The sequence below is a fragment of the Hemiscyllium ocellatum genome, chromosome 3, assembly GCF_020745735.1.
Source record: "Hemiscyllium ocellatum isolate sHemOce1 chromosome 3, sHemOce1.pat.X.cur, whole genome shotgun sequence".
In the NCBI taxonomy this organism is placed as follows: domain Eukaryota; kingdom Metazoa; phylum Chordata; class Chondrichthyes; order Orectolobiformes; family Hemiscylliidae; genus Hemiscyllium; species Hemiscyllium ocellatum.
Genome location: NC_083403.1, coordinates 9,970,516 through 9,985,252, shown reverse-complemented (window position 1 = coordinate 9,985,252; position 14,737 = coordinate 9,970,516). Strand labels below are relative to the sequence as shown.

Below are 14,737 nucleotides of genomic sequence, written 5' to 3'. Positions count from 1 at the left end.
TCAAAGCAGTATCTGAGCTGCCGCAGCACCTATTGTTCAAGCTAACTTGAGAATGTAACTTTTTAAAAAAAAAGTTTTGTGATTTTACATATGAAAGAACCGAAACTAAGATGCTCATTCTAAAAAGATGAAAGTTTTAACAAACAATCCAGGTTTTTTAATCCTTAATTTCAGTGGCATCACACTGTAATCTTTTGGTATAAATTGTGTGTTGTATGATCTTATACTCCACAACCACCTGATGAAGGAGCAGTGCTCCAGAAGTCAGTGCTTCCAGATAAACCTGTTGGACATAACTTGGCATTGTGACTTTTAACTCAGGAATTAAATTTGTTCTGTTGGTGACACTCCAAGACTAGAGGCTGTAAGTTAATGGTATGAGGAGAAAGAGTTAAAAGAGACCTAAAGGGCGACCTTTTCATGCAGCAGGTGGTGCATGTATGGAATGAACTGCCAGAGGAAATGGTGGAGGAGGCTGGTACAATTAGAGCATTTAAAAGGCACCTGGATGGGTATATGAATGGGAAGGGTTTGGAGGGATATAGACCAGGTGCTGACAAATGGGACAAGATTAATTTAGGATATCTGGTCGGCTTGGACATGTTGGACTGAAGGGTCTGTTTCCAAGCTGTACATTTCTATGATTCTAAATGATGACTTTATTTTACATGAGTCCTGTTTGGTGGGAGTCCAGGAGAACTATCCCAATTTGTCAGAAATTTCAACAGGAATGACCTCGTTTGTCATGAGTCCTCGAATGGATTTGTTTTGTTGGGAATCCTGGAAGTGGTGATCGTATAGCATCCTCTCCCATTCACTTCTGTTATATTGAACATTGTGATTATTGTGATGTACCTGTGCTTTGCATACACCCCATTCCTGGAGAAATAACTACCAAGAAATTGGGTCCAGGGTTCAATGACATAATCATCAACTTCAGTTCAGAATGTGTCATGTTTATATTTAAATTGATCATTGACCAGAAACTCAACTGCAGCAGAAATAAAATACTCTGGCTTCATGAACAGGTCAGAGGCTAGAAATTTTGAGTCAAACAACTTACCTCCTGTCTTCCAAAAAGCTCTTCTAATCTGTTAAATTTCACAAGGCAAAGAACTATTCAAAATACCACTATTAAAACTTAAAATTTTTTCTTTAATTTTTAAGTCCAAAAGAGAACATTAAACAACAACGATTTATAACTGATTGCTCTTGAACCTATTTCTTACCCACGTCACTTTACAATACTGATCCAATAAATTCCCTCTTAAATTTACGGCAAAGTCAATTTCAAACCTAGTTATCGTCTTTGATGTCAAACTTAATAGATTTCTCTGGGTCAGTGCTGGCAATCTGCTGCACAAACTTCTTACGGACAGGTACCTTTTAGAGAGCTATTCTGCTGGCTGTTTTGTTGGTACTTGACAGCTCTTTGCTGTTCTCCCTCTAACTGTTCAAAATGTCCGACTTTCTACCCCAAAACATTGGATCGTTTCATTGGTTTGATGTCATTCAAAATAGAAAAATGCAAATTTGGTTGGATTTTGGTGTCTGGGGCATACATTAAACTGATTAGCCAAATGTGAATTTGTTGTGTACCATGGTAACACAGTTCCAGCTATTTGTTTCAATCAAATGTTACATTTTTAAATTGTTCAGCATACGCTGTCTCTCTCTCTGTCCGTGCCAGCTTCCACTCTTTCTCAAAGGTTCAGTACACGCCTCCACCTTCATAACACCTGGGTGGGTGTGACTCCAACAACACTCAAGCTCAACACCATTAGACAGAGCACAGTTGGCACCAGATCAACACCAATGATGAACTCTCTCTCTTCAACTTCAATCTTACTTTACAGCTGTTTCTATTACCTGCATTGACGAGGACAGTGAATGCATTGAAACACCATGCCTTCACTTCCCACTCCATACCACATACCATCCTCACTTATGACAAAAGACAATAGGTGCAGGAGAAGGCCATTCAGCCCTTCGAGCCTGCACCGCCATTCAATATGATCATGGCTGATCATTCCTAATCAGTATCCGCTTCCTGCCTTATCTCCATAACCCTTGATTCCATAACCCTTGATTCCACTATCCTTGAGAGCTCTATCCGACTCTTTCTTAAATGAATCCAGAGACTGGGCCTCCACTGCCTTCTGGGGCAGAGCATTCCACACAGCCACCACTCTCTGGGTGAAGAAGTTTCTCCTCATCTCTGTCCTAAATGGTCTACCCCGTATTTTTAAGCTGTGTCCTCTGGTTCGGCACTCACCCATCAGCGGAAACATGTTTCCTGCTGCCAGAGTGTCCAATCCTTTCATAATCTTATATGTCTCAATCATATCGCCTCTCAGTCTTCTAAACTCAAGGGTATACAAGCCCAGTCGCTCCAGTCTTTCAGTGTAAGGTAATCCATTCCAGGAATTGATCTTGTAACCTATGCTGCACTCCCTCAATAGCCAGAATGTCTTTCCTCAAATTTGGCGACCAGAACTGCACACAGTACTCCAGGTGTGGTCTCACCAGGGCCCTGTACAGCTGCAGAAGCACCTCTTTGCTTCTATACTCAATCCCTCTTGTATGAAGGCCAGCATGCTATTAGCCTTCTTCACTACCTGCTGTACCTGCATGCTTGCCTTCATTGACTGGTGTACAAGAACACCCAGATCTCTCTGTACCCTTTACCTACATTAATTCCATTGAGGTAGTAATCAAGTGATATTGCCTTTCCTTCAGTGTCTGTGTCTAAATTCAGGAACTCCACTGCGGAACCCTATCACCCTCTCAAAGACAGTTATGGACGCGCGCACAGAGACACGTGCACACAACCCGCACTCCTAATCCTGAGGGTGAGGTTTTTTGAAGAAAGTGGGGTGTCCATTTCATTGCCCTCCCTTGATGGCTTGTACGTTTTGATAATGTACCATTTAATTCCACTCTGACTCTCTTGATTTTAATTTGGTGGAAGTTCTGCTGTGTAGTCTATTTGCTTATTCATTAACATTTCACATGTCCTGTTCCGACGGGCAAGTTTAGTCTCAAACCTTTTCAAAACTGATGTTCAGTTTAAGTACCTCCTGGTCTTGAAAATCTGTAGTAAATACAGATTTTAATTTGAAAATATAAACCAATACACCAATATCTGCAGATAATAAGCACAACAAAGTAAGATCGAAAAGATGCTGAAATTCCATGCCAAATGATTGGTGACTTCAATTCTGTTGTGTTGTGACCTTAAGGTAGTGACTTGCTGCTTTCTGTTCTCTTTCTACAGTATTCAAAAATATTGCTGCGAGGATATGTGGAATGCTGTTCAAATCTCACTTGGTGCACCAATCCGCAGGGCTGTGATCAGATTCTATGTAAGGAGGGGATAGGCAGTGTCGGTACCTGTTCCAAGTGCTGTTGGTCCTCCTGCTTCTCCTGTAATTTTCCAGAGGTAACTATTGTATAAATGCCAAGCAAGTAATAGCCAATTACATATATAATAACAAATGCTAGACTTCAAAAAGTTTTCACTAACTGTGAAATATTTTGGGATATCCTGCAATTGTGAAAGGAGTCATACAAATGAAAGTGTGTTTTCCTTTTCCCAGGCAAGTTCTCTACTTTGAGGTCAGACGTTTTGCCTGTAATTTTGCCTTGTATCCTGATCTGGACACCTAGTTATACAAGGTGGATTCTGTGGTTTATTTCAAATTCTCTTTGGGGGTGCCCGGTGTTGGCTGGCGACATTCTTTCAGCATTCAGCTGCAGTCTGGGTCCAACTATGTTGAGATCTGTTGCTTAATACGCTATCTTAGGGTTGCTATGTATTCATCTAGAGTCAGCTCAAGAGTAAACAGAAATGCTCCTTTTTTTTTCAAGCAAAACTGAGCTTTTCATGCCTTGTGCTTTGACTTCAAAGATTTCGTGAGCAGATTTGTAGCTCGGTTGCTCATTGTAGTGATTCTGTTCGCCGAGCTGGGAATTTGTGTTGCAGACGTTTTGTCCCCTGTCTAGGTGACATCCTCAGTGCTTAGGAGCCTCCTGTGAAGTGCTTCTGTGATGTTTCTTCCGGCATTGTGCTTTTGACTATTTTGAATGTGGGTTTTGGTCTTGTAAGGGCAACATCTTTTCCTCCTACTTCTAATGTTTCCCCAGCTCCTTGTAGACACTAGCTTGTGGCAGATTGTAGTTCCACAGTGGACTGTTGACCATCCAATGCCTTGACCAAGTTTTCACCTATTGCCTGGAGTTCAGACAATGAATGCTGATCAGCTGTTCTTGGCTGGATGGTGATGATTGGTCCTTCCTTAGCTCTGGAGAGTTGACAGTTGATAATGGCGAGAGATTATAGTGAAGGTAGGAGAGTGACAGGTCTGTTTCAGTGATGGAGAGGAGGAAAGAATTTTGGGGACTTTTTCAGGGAATGTATCTGAAAACTGTCATTGATCCAATTACAGAAGCTTTTCTGGTGATGTTTAGATGTGTTTCCTGGAACTTTAATGATTGAATTTTGCATTGATCAGTCCTCGGCTAATTGTGATTTGTTGTAGTCAGAGGCTGTACCTATCTCAGGATTGTGTTTTTACTTTACATTTAAATTCTGGAGCCATGGAACCTGGCATCAACTTCTTATGCTCCGACTACTGCTCTGCTTGTTCCAGGCACATTACCCTGCTAGTTGCAGCCACATGTCGCAGTGGATGGATGATGGTGGTTACTATGAGGGAATGACAATGGAAGCACAGAGCAAACATCTAGCCAAACTTATCTCCAAACGCTGCCCAAGCTGCCATGCCCAGATTGAGAAAAACGAAGGCTGTCTTCAGTGAGTTAATTTACACACAAATGTTTCTTTAAGTTTTTCCCCTTTGAGCTTCAAGTAAGGACAAAACAAGGAGGAGGGAATGAGACAACCATTTGGCCTGTACCATCACTCAGTTTGGTTAGGACTGATCCACACCTAAACTCCATTTACTCTAAAAATCTAGTGTTTTTTTTCCCAGCCAAAATCTGTTGATCTCTGTGGAAAGCTGCACCAGACCCAAGCACCACATCCTTTTGTGGGAGAGGATCACATGTTTTGACCTGGGTGTAGGAGTGTTTCCTGCTTTTGCCTGGCCTTTGATGTAATCTCCAGATAAAAACTGGTTGACTCATCAGGTGAAGAGAAGAGACAGATTGTGGAGGAGAAAGTGAGGTCTGCAGATGCTGGAGATCAGAGCTGAAAATGTGTTACTGGAAAAGCGCAGCAGGTCAGGCAGCGTCCAAGGAACAGGAAATTCGACGTTTCAGGCCAGAGCATTCCTGATGAAGGGCTCTGGCCCGAAATGTCGAATTTCCTGTTCCTTGGATGCTGCCTGACCTGCTGTGCTTTAACCAGCAACACACAGACAGATTGTGGATCCAACTGTATCCTCTCTCATATTTCTGCCAAAGGAATGTCCCTGGATATTAACATGTTTTACACTGAGAATCCTGCTTTGTTTGGCTAGTGTTTAGCTTTTACTTGCCTATCTCCATGCTGCTTTTGTCACGCTGGAGATGTTGGTTTTCATGGTAGACAAATATCCCCTGGTACCTTGGCCAAGCCATTGTTTCTATTTACGCCCACTTTCCAGCCAGAGTCGCAACAAAAGCCAAATGTTTACAAATTATGCTTTATTGAATCAATCTATCTGTTTTAATAACTTTCATTTAAACCCTCTGGATATTGTAACCATTGAGAGGAATTCAGTAAGAATGTTGAAATAGTAAAGAGGGTTAGTTGGGTATGGAGTAACTAAGCTGAGGTCTTGTACATCACAATGAGTTCATTCTATAACTTTGACAGCATGACATGTGCCAAGTGTAATCACGGATTCTGCTGGAGATGCCTAAAGCCATGGAAACCGACACACAAGGATTACTACAACTGCTCAGCGATGGTAAGATCCTGTCTGTCAGAATGTGCCGAATTGTAGTAACAGAGCAGTGTTTTAATCCCTAGTTTTGTTTGGAGGGGTGGGATGATTGGGGATTGCTGTAAGTGCATTTTTGAATATCATGGTACTAAACATCAGATGTTTGAATGAGCTTTCAAGGCGTCTTCCATGATCCTGCACCTAATGTGCAAATTTAAGCTGTTTATGATTTATCTATTTCACCTGTACCTTTCTCCTCCTCCCATTAGAAGGTGCACCAATCATTCTCCGATCTGTTGTTTATCTGTGGAATGGCTTCCTGTCTGTGAATTATTCAGTGATCCAGAGATATAGTGATCACTGGACAGTAATCCAGAACCCCGCACTAATGTTCTGGCTTCAAACTTGATCATGGCAAATGATGGAGTTTGAATTCAATGAAAATCTGCAATTATAAATCAAAAATCTCCCTAATGGCCACTATGTAACACTGATTGTTGTAAAACCCATCTGGTTTAGGAAAGGACACGTGCCATGCTTATCTGGTCTGGCCTCTGACTCAAGACCTACAGCAATACACTTGTCTCTTAACTTCCCTCTGGGCATTTAGGAATGAACTTCAAATACTGGCCTAACCAGTGATACCCAACTCCCTTGAACAAATGTTAAAGAGTATTTGGAAATGGAATGCTGACTGGTGTTTGTCTAGCCATGATCCACTATAATTCCCATCAAAGCTGCTCTGCAACTTTGGCCTTATATTAACCAACTCGATAGAAGTAAGTGATTTGAATCTGCTGGCTGCTTATTCCTTCACGTGGAACCATGCTACATAATGTACTGACCGACTGAGACATTAAGAGTAAGCATTTATAGAAGAAAGCTGGAGAGTTTTTGGGGGTGTTGTATCCCCTTAATGTGCTGTTTCTCAGTCTGTTAGTCATGACTATACATAGTTCTAAACTGGTGAATTCTTGATTCTACTGGGGCTCTTGAAGACTTCCTTCACTCCAACAGCCACATTTATTTCTGGGTTTCATCCTCTCTTCATGAGAATAAGAATAGGAATCAGTCTGTCAAACTTGTGTAGCTACCTCCTTTGGTTGAGAAAGCCAGGTCGCAGGACTTTGCCCCTTTCCTTTGGTGGGAAGTTTGTACAATGATGTAAACAGAGAAGGGATGAGATGATCGCAGTCTCAGCAGTTTGAAACCTGGCAATTATATTGAAAGGAGGAGGAATGATCTGATCACTCAGAAGAGTTGTAGTTCCCCCGTTGTTCCTCTGGTCTGTCATGCACATTTCAACATGAAGTGTTTTTAAATGAACTTGTAAATATTAACAAACTGTGTCTTTGTGCAGGTCAGCAAGGCAGCACGGCAAGAGAAGCGGTTTCATGATTATAATGAGCGGTGCACTTTTCACCACCAGGCCAGGGTGAGCTGATGGAGCTTGTGTACAGCATCCAACATTACTAACTCCAGACTAAAATTCTCTGTGAAAATGGGAAACTGTAAATGAGGAGGTTAACATGCCTGTATTTTTGAAGGTTTACTTCTCATGTTCATCTGAGGCACCTTGTTCAGGTTACACTGGAGACGATGGTGTCGTATTAATAACACTGAACATCCAGATGCTCAAGTTAATACTTTGAGGAGTTGGGTTCAAATCCCACCAAGCCAGTTGGTGGAATTTTAAATCAATTTATAAAGGAATTAAAAATCAACCTTTGTTATAGTAGCCCTAAAACTACCATTGATTATTGGTGTAAGAGCCAGGGTATTGATGCACCTCCAGTAAGGGAACTTGCAGTCCTTGTCCAGTCTGCTCTTTCTGTGACTTCAGCTAAAATGCTGCAGGAAGCAATGCAGTTCGAGGGTAATTAAGGATAGGTGCAAAACCCCTGGCTTTGAAAGTGATGCTTATGCCCTATGAAAGAGAACAGTGGTCATTTCATGAAATTGGTCTGGTGGCAAATAGAATGTTGACCGTTATCACTCAGTGGGACTAGAAGAGAGAAGTGCAAAATGATGCTATACAGTATCGAGAGTTCAGACCTGAGAACAGCACCATGTGAAATAAATTTTCCATTGTATATTCCCCGTTGCAAAACCGGGTTTTAAGTAGGTTAAACGTGAGGATGATTTGGCTAAAATTTGTGCTCTATTTCATGAGTTTAGCAGGTTGAGACATGATACAATCTGGGTATTTAAAATATTTTGATAAGAAGCAAAACAGACAGTGGAGGGGTGGTACAGATTAATGGGGGAATCACTTGTTGAGTTTTGAGAATAAGGGTCAAAGTCATGATTGGAGTTTGGGGGAGAACAAACTCGTATTCTTGATTATTTCATGTTAGCAGGACACTGACTGGTCAGCATGCTCATCTGCTTTGAACCTGATCGTGTCTATAGAAGGCAATGAATTATTCTGCCATTGTAGTCAGAGATTGTTAACAATTCAAAGGAAGTTAGTAGGAGATTCTCTCTAGTCAACATCTTAAAATCATGTTTTTGTTTCCTACAGGACTTTGCCATTAATTTGGAAGCAAAAGTATCTGCAATAAATGAAGCCTTACAAATGAAGTCACTAACATTTGTTATTGATGCCTGTAAAATGCTTGCTCAAGCAAGAAAGGTGAGAGCACAGTGTATAGCTCTTAGACTAACTGCCAGCCTTGTTCCACAGCTTAATGAAGAGTTAGTGAATATTGGCCTTGAGTTGCTGAGTCAATAGATGGTCACTGACAAACAGCATGAAATAATACAGCAGTGTATTCTGGCTCTTAGCATTTCTTACCAAACAGGTGAATCTCATTGTGACTGAGATGCAGTTAATTGGTGGTCAATGATTTGGTGAAACATGTTGTAAGCTGAATTTGATCTCCCCAAGATTGTTGCTCGGTAGTTGACATTTAGCTCCTGCATCATGACTAAAGATAGAAACATTTGAGCAGGAAGTTTGCTTTATATTGTTATCCAGTGAACCCTTGCTGTGTGTGCCAGGAATCTTACAACTCCTCCCTCCCCCACGAGACCAGGAATGGGAAACTACATACCTCCTGGGGACCAGGACCTGGATTATATCCCCTCCAGGAGACCGGGACCTGATACTGTTTCCCAGCCAGGACCATGGATCGGTTCTGTGCAATGGTTCAGGACTGGGATCGAAGTTCACACATCATCAGAAGGGAAATTACAGTAAAGAAACTGATGAGGGGTTTGTAGCAAATGAATCTGTCTCTGAGCTTGATGTGAAATGAATTGTTCTATATCGTCCCTGATTGAGGATTAGTTTGTTTGATTTTTCTCCTTATTTTGCCTCAGTGCGGTGGTGGGCTGGAAATTAAGCTCAAATCATTTTTCTTGGAGTCATTGCAAAAGTCAACATATGCAGATTTCCACAATTTCCTTGTTTTTAAGGCCCAGGTTGACCGAAGGCTGGTCCTGCTTTCTGTATTTAACAAGAATGACTGTTTATTACAAAGTCAGTCAATTCTAGCTACAGATAAACAACTCTGACTCATCAGCATATAACTGTATAAATTAAAACGTGAATTCCTTATAAAACTCCCCCTACTCGTGTACATGCAAATGTGCGCACGCACAAAAAAGACACTGTATTGCGGGGTTTTGGAAAGGCGAGGAAGGTGGGTCGGTTGTTCCTGGTTACGTGTTTTGGAAAGGCGCGGAAGGTGGGTCGGCTGTTCCTGGTTACATGTTTTGGAAAGGGGAGGAAGGTGGGTCGGCTGTTCCTGGTTACATGTTTTGGAAAGGCGAGGAAGGTGGGTCGGTTGTTTCTGGTTACATGTTTTGAGATGGCTTGTGTGGTTTGCTTCTAAATCTTCATTTCCCACATTCTTTCACTTGATACACTTCCGTGTCAGGATGGTGTGTGGCTTGGAGAGGAACTTGGGGAACATGGGGCAGTGTTCCCATGTATCTGCTGCCCTTATCCTTTTAGATGGAATTGGACATGGGTTTGAAGTATGTTGTGTGAGGATCTTTTGAATTTCTGCAGTGCAATCTCACAAATGGTATACTTTTGCTACTAAACATCGATAAAAGACTGAAGGTTTGTGGATATGGTGCTAGTCAATTGGGCTGGTGTCAAGCTGCTTGTGATGTTGAAACTGCAAGGAGAGAATATTCCATCATCCCCTTGATATGCATTTTGTAGATGGTGAACAAGCTTGGCGGGAGCCAGGAGCTCAATTACTTGCTGCAAGATTCCGAGCGTCTGACTTACTATTGTAGCCTGTTTTTACTTGGTTAGTCTAGTTCAGTTTCAGGTTAACAGTATGCCTCAGGATGTTGATAAAGGGGGTTTCAGTGAAGAGAACATTGGTGAATGTCAAGGGGTGATATTTGCAATCTCTCATTATAGAAGGCATCACATTTGTGTGGCATGTGTGTTACTTTGCCAGTTGTCATTCTGAAATTAGGCATTATCCAAGTTTTGCTGTATTTGAACATGGACTGAACACTGCAATCATTGGCGATCATCCCCACTTCTGACCTTATGGTGGAGGGAAGGTTATTGGTGAAGCAGCTGAAGACAGCTGGGCTTAGGACACTACCCTGAGGGACTCCTGCAGCATTTTCCTGAAGCTGGGATGACTGACCTCCAACATCCACTACCATCTTCTATGTGCCAAGTGTGTCTGTAACCAATAGGGAGTTCTGCCTGATTCACATTTACACCAGTTTTGCTAGCGCTGCTTGATGCCACACTCGGTCAAATGTGGCCTTGAAAGGTGGCCTTTCACCTCCCCTCTGGAATGCAGCTCTTTTGTCAATGTTTGAATGAGGCTATAATGAAGTCCAGAGCTGAGTGGCCCTGGCGGAATCCAACCTGGGTGTCACTGAGCAGGTTATTGCTGAGCAGGTGCTGTTTGATAGCACTGTTGATGACACCTTCTGTCAGGCCTGCCCTGTCCTGTAACGTGCTGCTGAGAGCAGTGTGAGAAAATCCTCCCATCCTGTCAGTACCATTTAAACACTCACTCCAGACATGAAACATGTGAAAGTGTGCTACGGAGCAGAAGAGATACCTGAGAGACATTCCTGACAGACTTACCGGAATGGTTCCTTTGTGAGTATTAACTATTCCCATCACTAAAAGCAAAGCTTTTTGTTGAGGTATTTGCAGCTGTTATTTGGTCCTAGGACCAACCTGTTCCCCCACAAGTTGATGATTTGAACTGTATGGCCACAAGATCTTTTTGATGATACTTTTCTCATAGTGCTTTGTCTTAATCTGGATCTGATTGTTACAAGAATAGATGGGAATTTACCCTGATTTAAATCTATAGCTCTGAAGTAAGATCTGTATGAGATTATATATAGTGATAGTTAAAGGAACATCAATGAGGATTTTAATAAGACTATATGTATGTATGTTTCCCTCATTGTACTTCCCTTGTGTCAACACTGTTTGGTTTTTATCAGGTATTGGCCTATTCATGTGTGTACAGTTACTATAATCAGGACACTGAAAAAATGGATATAATGGAACAACAGACAGAAAATTTGGAATTGCACACCAATGCCCTCCAGATTCTTTTAGGTAAGTCCCAGTTAATGCATTTAAGCTGTAAGTTTCAACTAAATTATAAAGGTTTTTCAAAAATATGCTTGGGTTTTTCATTGCTCTGTAAACTGTAGATGTTTTAAGTACAGAAGGGGGGCATTTGGTCTATTATGTCTGCATGACATCTTAATGCAAGTGGCCTACAATTGATTCCACTATTCTTTCCCCTCAGCTTCACATTTTTGTCATATATTCTCTGTCTTCCCTTAAAAGACTTTGGCCTGAACTAGTGTCGCAGAATCCCATCGTTCAAGTTGTCAAATTAGTGCCCTTACCTGTACCAATTTTAATTTCACAATCGCTTTCGTTGACTATACAGAAAAAAAATCCTTCCCTATTTACCTCAATAAATTATGCACACTCTTCCAGAACAGAAATAGTTCCAATTCTAAGTCAGAGTTACCATTGTTTTCCTAAAACAAACGTTCTTATTAAATGGGAAAATAAATATTCTCTGCATATGTTGGGAACTTCAGAAAGAGTCAAAATAGACCATTCAGAAGCTTACACACAGACCAGTCAAATGGGCTTTTTTTTTGCAGGTTGCAAGCTTACATATAATTTTACATAATGCTTTATCATTACATGGTTGTTTGGTTTAACAGAACTTGAATATTGTTTTGTAGAAGTTTATTGTATTGCACTCATTAGGGGTGGACCAATAAAGGGGGAAAAAAAACATGCTGTATGAGAGGACAGAGCTGATTGGTTAGCAGTTCTGAGGGAGGGTCACTGGACCTGATTTCTCCTCTTAGATGTTGCCAGACTTGCTAAGCTTTTCCAGCAACTTTTGTTTTTGGTTAGCAAGTGGATTCTGGTAGATGCACTGTAAAGGTGAATGGACCTGTTAATGATGATTGACATTTAACTGCTAGGTTATGACTCACTTTTAAAACCAGGCATGTTGACTCTGATTGTTGAATCATTGCCACGAGAAATGAGTCAGCGAATGGCTGCCATTTAATTTGCTGAGTTGAAACAGGCAGAGTGCATGACCACTGTAGAATTATTTCTATCTACAAAGTATAGGGAGCTATGCATTAATAAAAGCAGCCTTCAGTACTGGTAATCCTAAATTTGTCGTCAGCATAATTCTTCATACATTTGGAATTACTCAGCAAATGTGACCCAAAAGCAAATAACAACTAATGTTGGACACTGTGGTGCAAATGGCTAATTAAATAAGCCATTTGATATGATCCACTGGTCTTTGGGACATACCATTTGCGTGCCTGGTATTGCACCAGCACTGAAATAACTCCTTTTTGTGAAAGGCAGAGCATTTTTTGACCTGATTGCAGCTACCATTTGCATTGTTATTTACAGCAGCAACATGAAACTGCTCGGCTTGTTTGTAGCTCATACTTTCCAGAGTAATCTGGGGTAGACTGGGCATTTTTCAAAATCAAAAATGATGGTATTTGAACCTTTTCTGAGTTTGTGTGTAAAGGAGTGATCTGATGAGGATAGCTGTAATCCTGTAGGATGACTCTGCCCGATTTCAGCCGCAAGCTGTCATTCCTATCTTTCTTTCTGAGTTTACTTACCAACTAGTCAGCAGTCTCCTCATACAGCATTAATGTTATTTTTTCCCTTCAGTTGATATTCCTGCTAACTATACTGAGGGGAGGTTCTCAATGCTATGTTTAAATCCATCCATGACCTCTGTCCTTCCCATACCCATCAGATCCACATCCCTCTTACATGGTAAATAGGGCAGGCAAGTGGAGTTCATGTAGACACATGAAATGACTGAATGTTGGCACATGCTCATCAGGCCATATGGCCTTTTCCTCCTGTTTCTTATGTTATTGTCTGACATTTCTCCTATTTTAGGGAATTAGCATATCCCTGACTGCAAGTTTCACCGTTGGTGACTGTGTATCCACTGCATGGGCTCTCTGCTCTGGAATTCCTTCCCCTGAACCTCTTCCTCTTTCATGCTGTGGGAACCTGTAAACCTATCTCAAAACGTGCTAATATTTGTGCTAATATTAGCTTAGCTCATTGTCAGACTTTACCTCCAGCAAAGCCTGGGAAGCACCTTGGCATGTTTGACTGTGCTAGGGCTTGTTACTAAAAGAGTGAGAGGTATCTGTACTTAAGTATTATCTTACTGTTCTCAGAGGAGACGCTCCTACAGTGTGTAGACCTGGCCTCCTGCATTCGCCTGCTCAAACCAGAACACTTGAACACGGGTCTGGAACTGATTCGCAGGATACAGGAACGGCTGCTCGCCATCCTCCAGCACTCTACTCAGGTAATTCATAAAGCAAGGGAGAGAGAAGGTGATGGAGGCAGACTAAAAGCTTCATTTAAGAGGCATTGTGACAGATACACGAATAGACAGGGAATAGAGGGATATGAACCAAGTAGAGACAAAAGGTTTTAGTTTAGAAAAGCATCATGCTTCAGTGTAGTCTTGGTGGGGCAAAGTGCCAGTTCCTGTGCTGTACTGTTCTTTGTTCTTTCTGATGGCTTGCAAGCTTTGGTACAAATTCTTGCAGCTTAGAAACTTCACTTACTGCTCAGGTAAAATCTGTTCTCCCAAATGGAAAACTTGATTCTTCTGAATTGAAATCAAAGATAAACAAGGTGCCTCTAGTTGGTTTTCTCTGTTGGAAACTCAGCAGTATATTTCATCAATTGATGGACTTTCCTTTATTGATCAGAGAGTTGAGTTTTGGAGTTGGGATGTCACGTTGTGTGCAATTCTGGTCTCCCTCCTATAGGAAGGATGTTGTGAAACTTGAAAGGGTTCAGGGAAAAAAAAATTACAAGGATGTTGCTAGGATTGGAGGATTTGAGCTATAAAGAGGCTGAATAGGCTGGGGCTTTTTTCCTTGGACTGTTGGAAGCTGAGGGGTGACCTTTATGAAAGTTTGTAAAATCATGAGGTAAAGAGACAAGGTCTTTTTCTTGAAGTGGGGGAGTCCAGAAATAGAGGGCATAGGTTCAGGGTGAGAAGGGAAAGATATAAAAGGGACTTGAAGGGCAACTTTTTCACGCAGAGGGTGGTGAGTGTATAGAATGAGCTGCCATAGGAAATGGTGGAGGCTAGTATAATTACAGCATTTAAAAGGCATCTAGATGGGTAAATGAATATGAAAGATTTGGAAGGATATTGGCCGAGTGCTGGCAAATGGGACAAGATTAGGTTAGAACTTCTGTCGGCATGTACGAGTTGCCGATGGGGTCTCTTTCCATGCTGTACATCTTTATGACTCAATGATGCCGCTGTTATCCTGCTACGTAA

The 14,737-nt window shown here is 41.5% G+C and overlaps 1 protein-coding gene across 2 annotated transcripts in view; it reads left to right on the top strand.

Annotated features, from left to right (window-relative positions):
- The window catches only part of LOC132830459 (cullin-9), a 193,471-nt gene that overhangs the window by 167,895 nt on the left and 10,839 nt on the right, over positions 1 to 14,737 (top strand). For both annotated transcript variants that reach the window (XM_060848204.1, XM_060848195.1), the window contains exons 32-38: positions 3,278 to 3,442; positions 4,653 to 4,816; positions 5,822 to 5,915; positions 7,252 to 7,326; positions 8,416 to 8,526; positions 11,340 to 11,457; positions 13,608 to 13,741. In XM_060848204.1, coding sequence (XP_060704187.1) covers positions 3,278 to 3,442; positions 4,653 to 4,816; positions 5,822 to 5,915; positions 7,252 to 7,326; positions 8,416 to 8,526; positions 11,340 to 11,457; positions 13,608 to 13,741 — 861 coding nt within the window. The remainder of the gene's footprint in view (positions 1 to 3,277; positions 3,443 to 4,652; positions 4,817 to 5,821; positions 5,916 to 7,251; positions 7,327 to 8,415; positions 8,527 to 11,339; positions 11,458 to 13,607; positions 13,742 to 14,737) is intronic.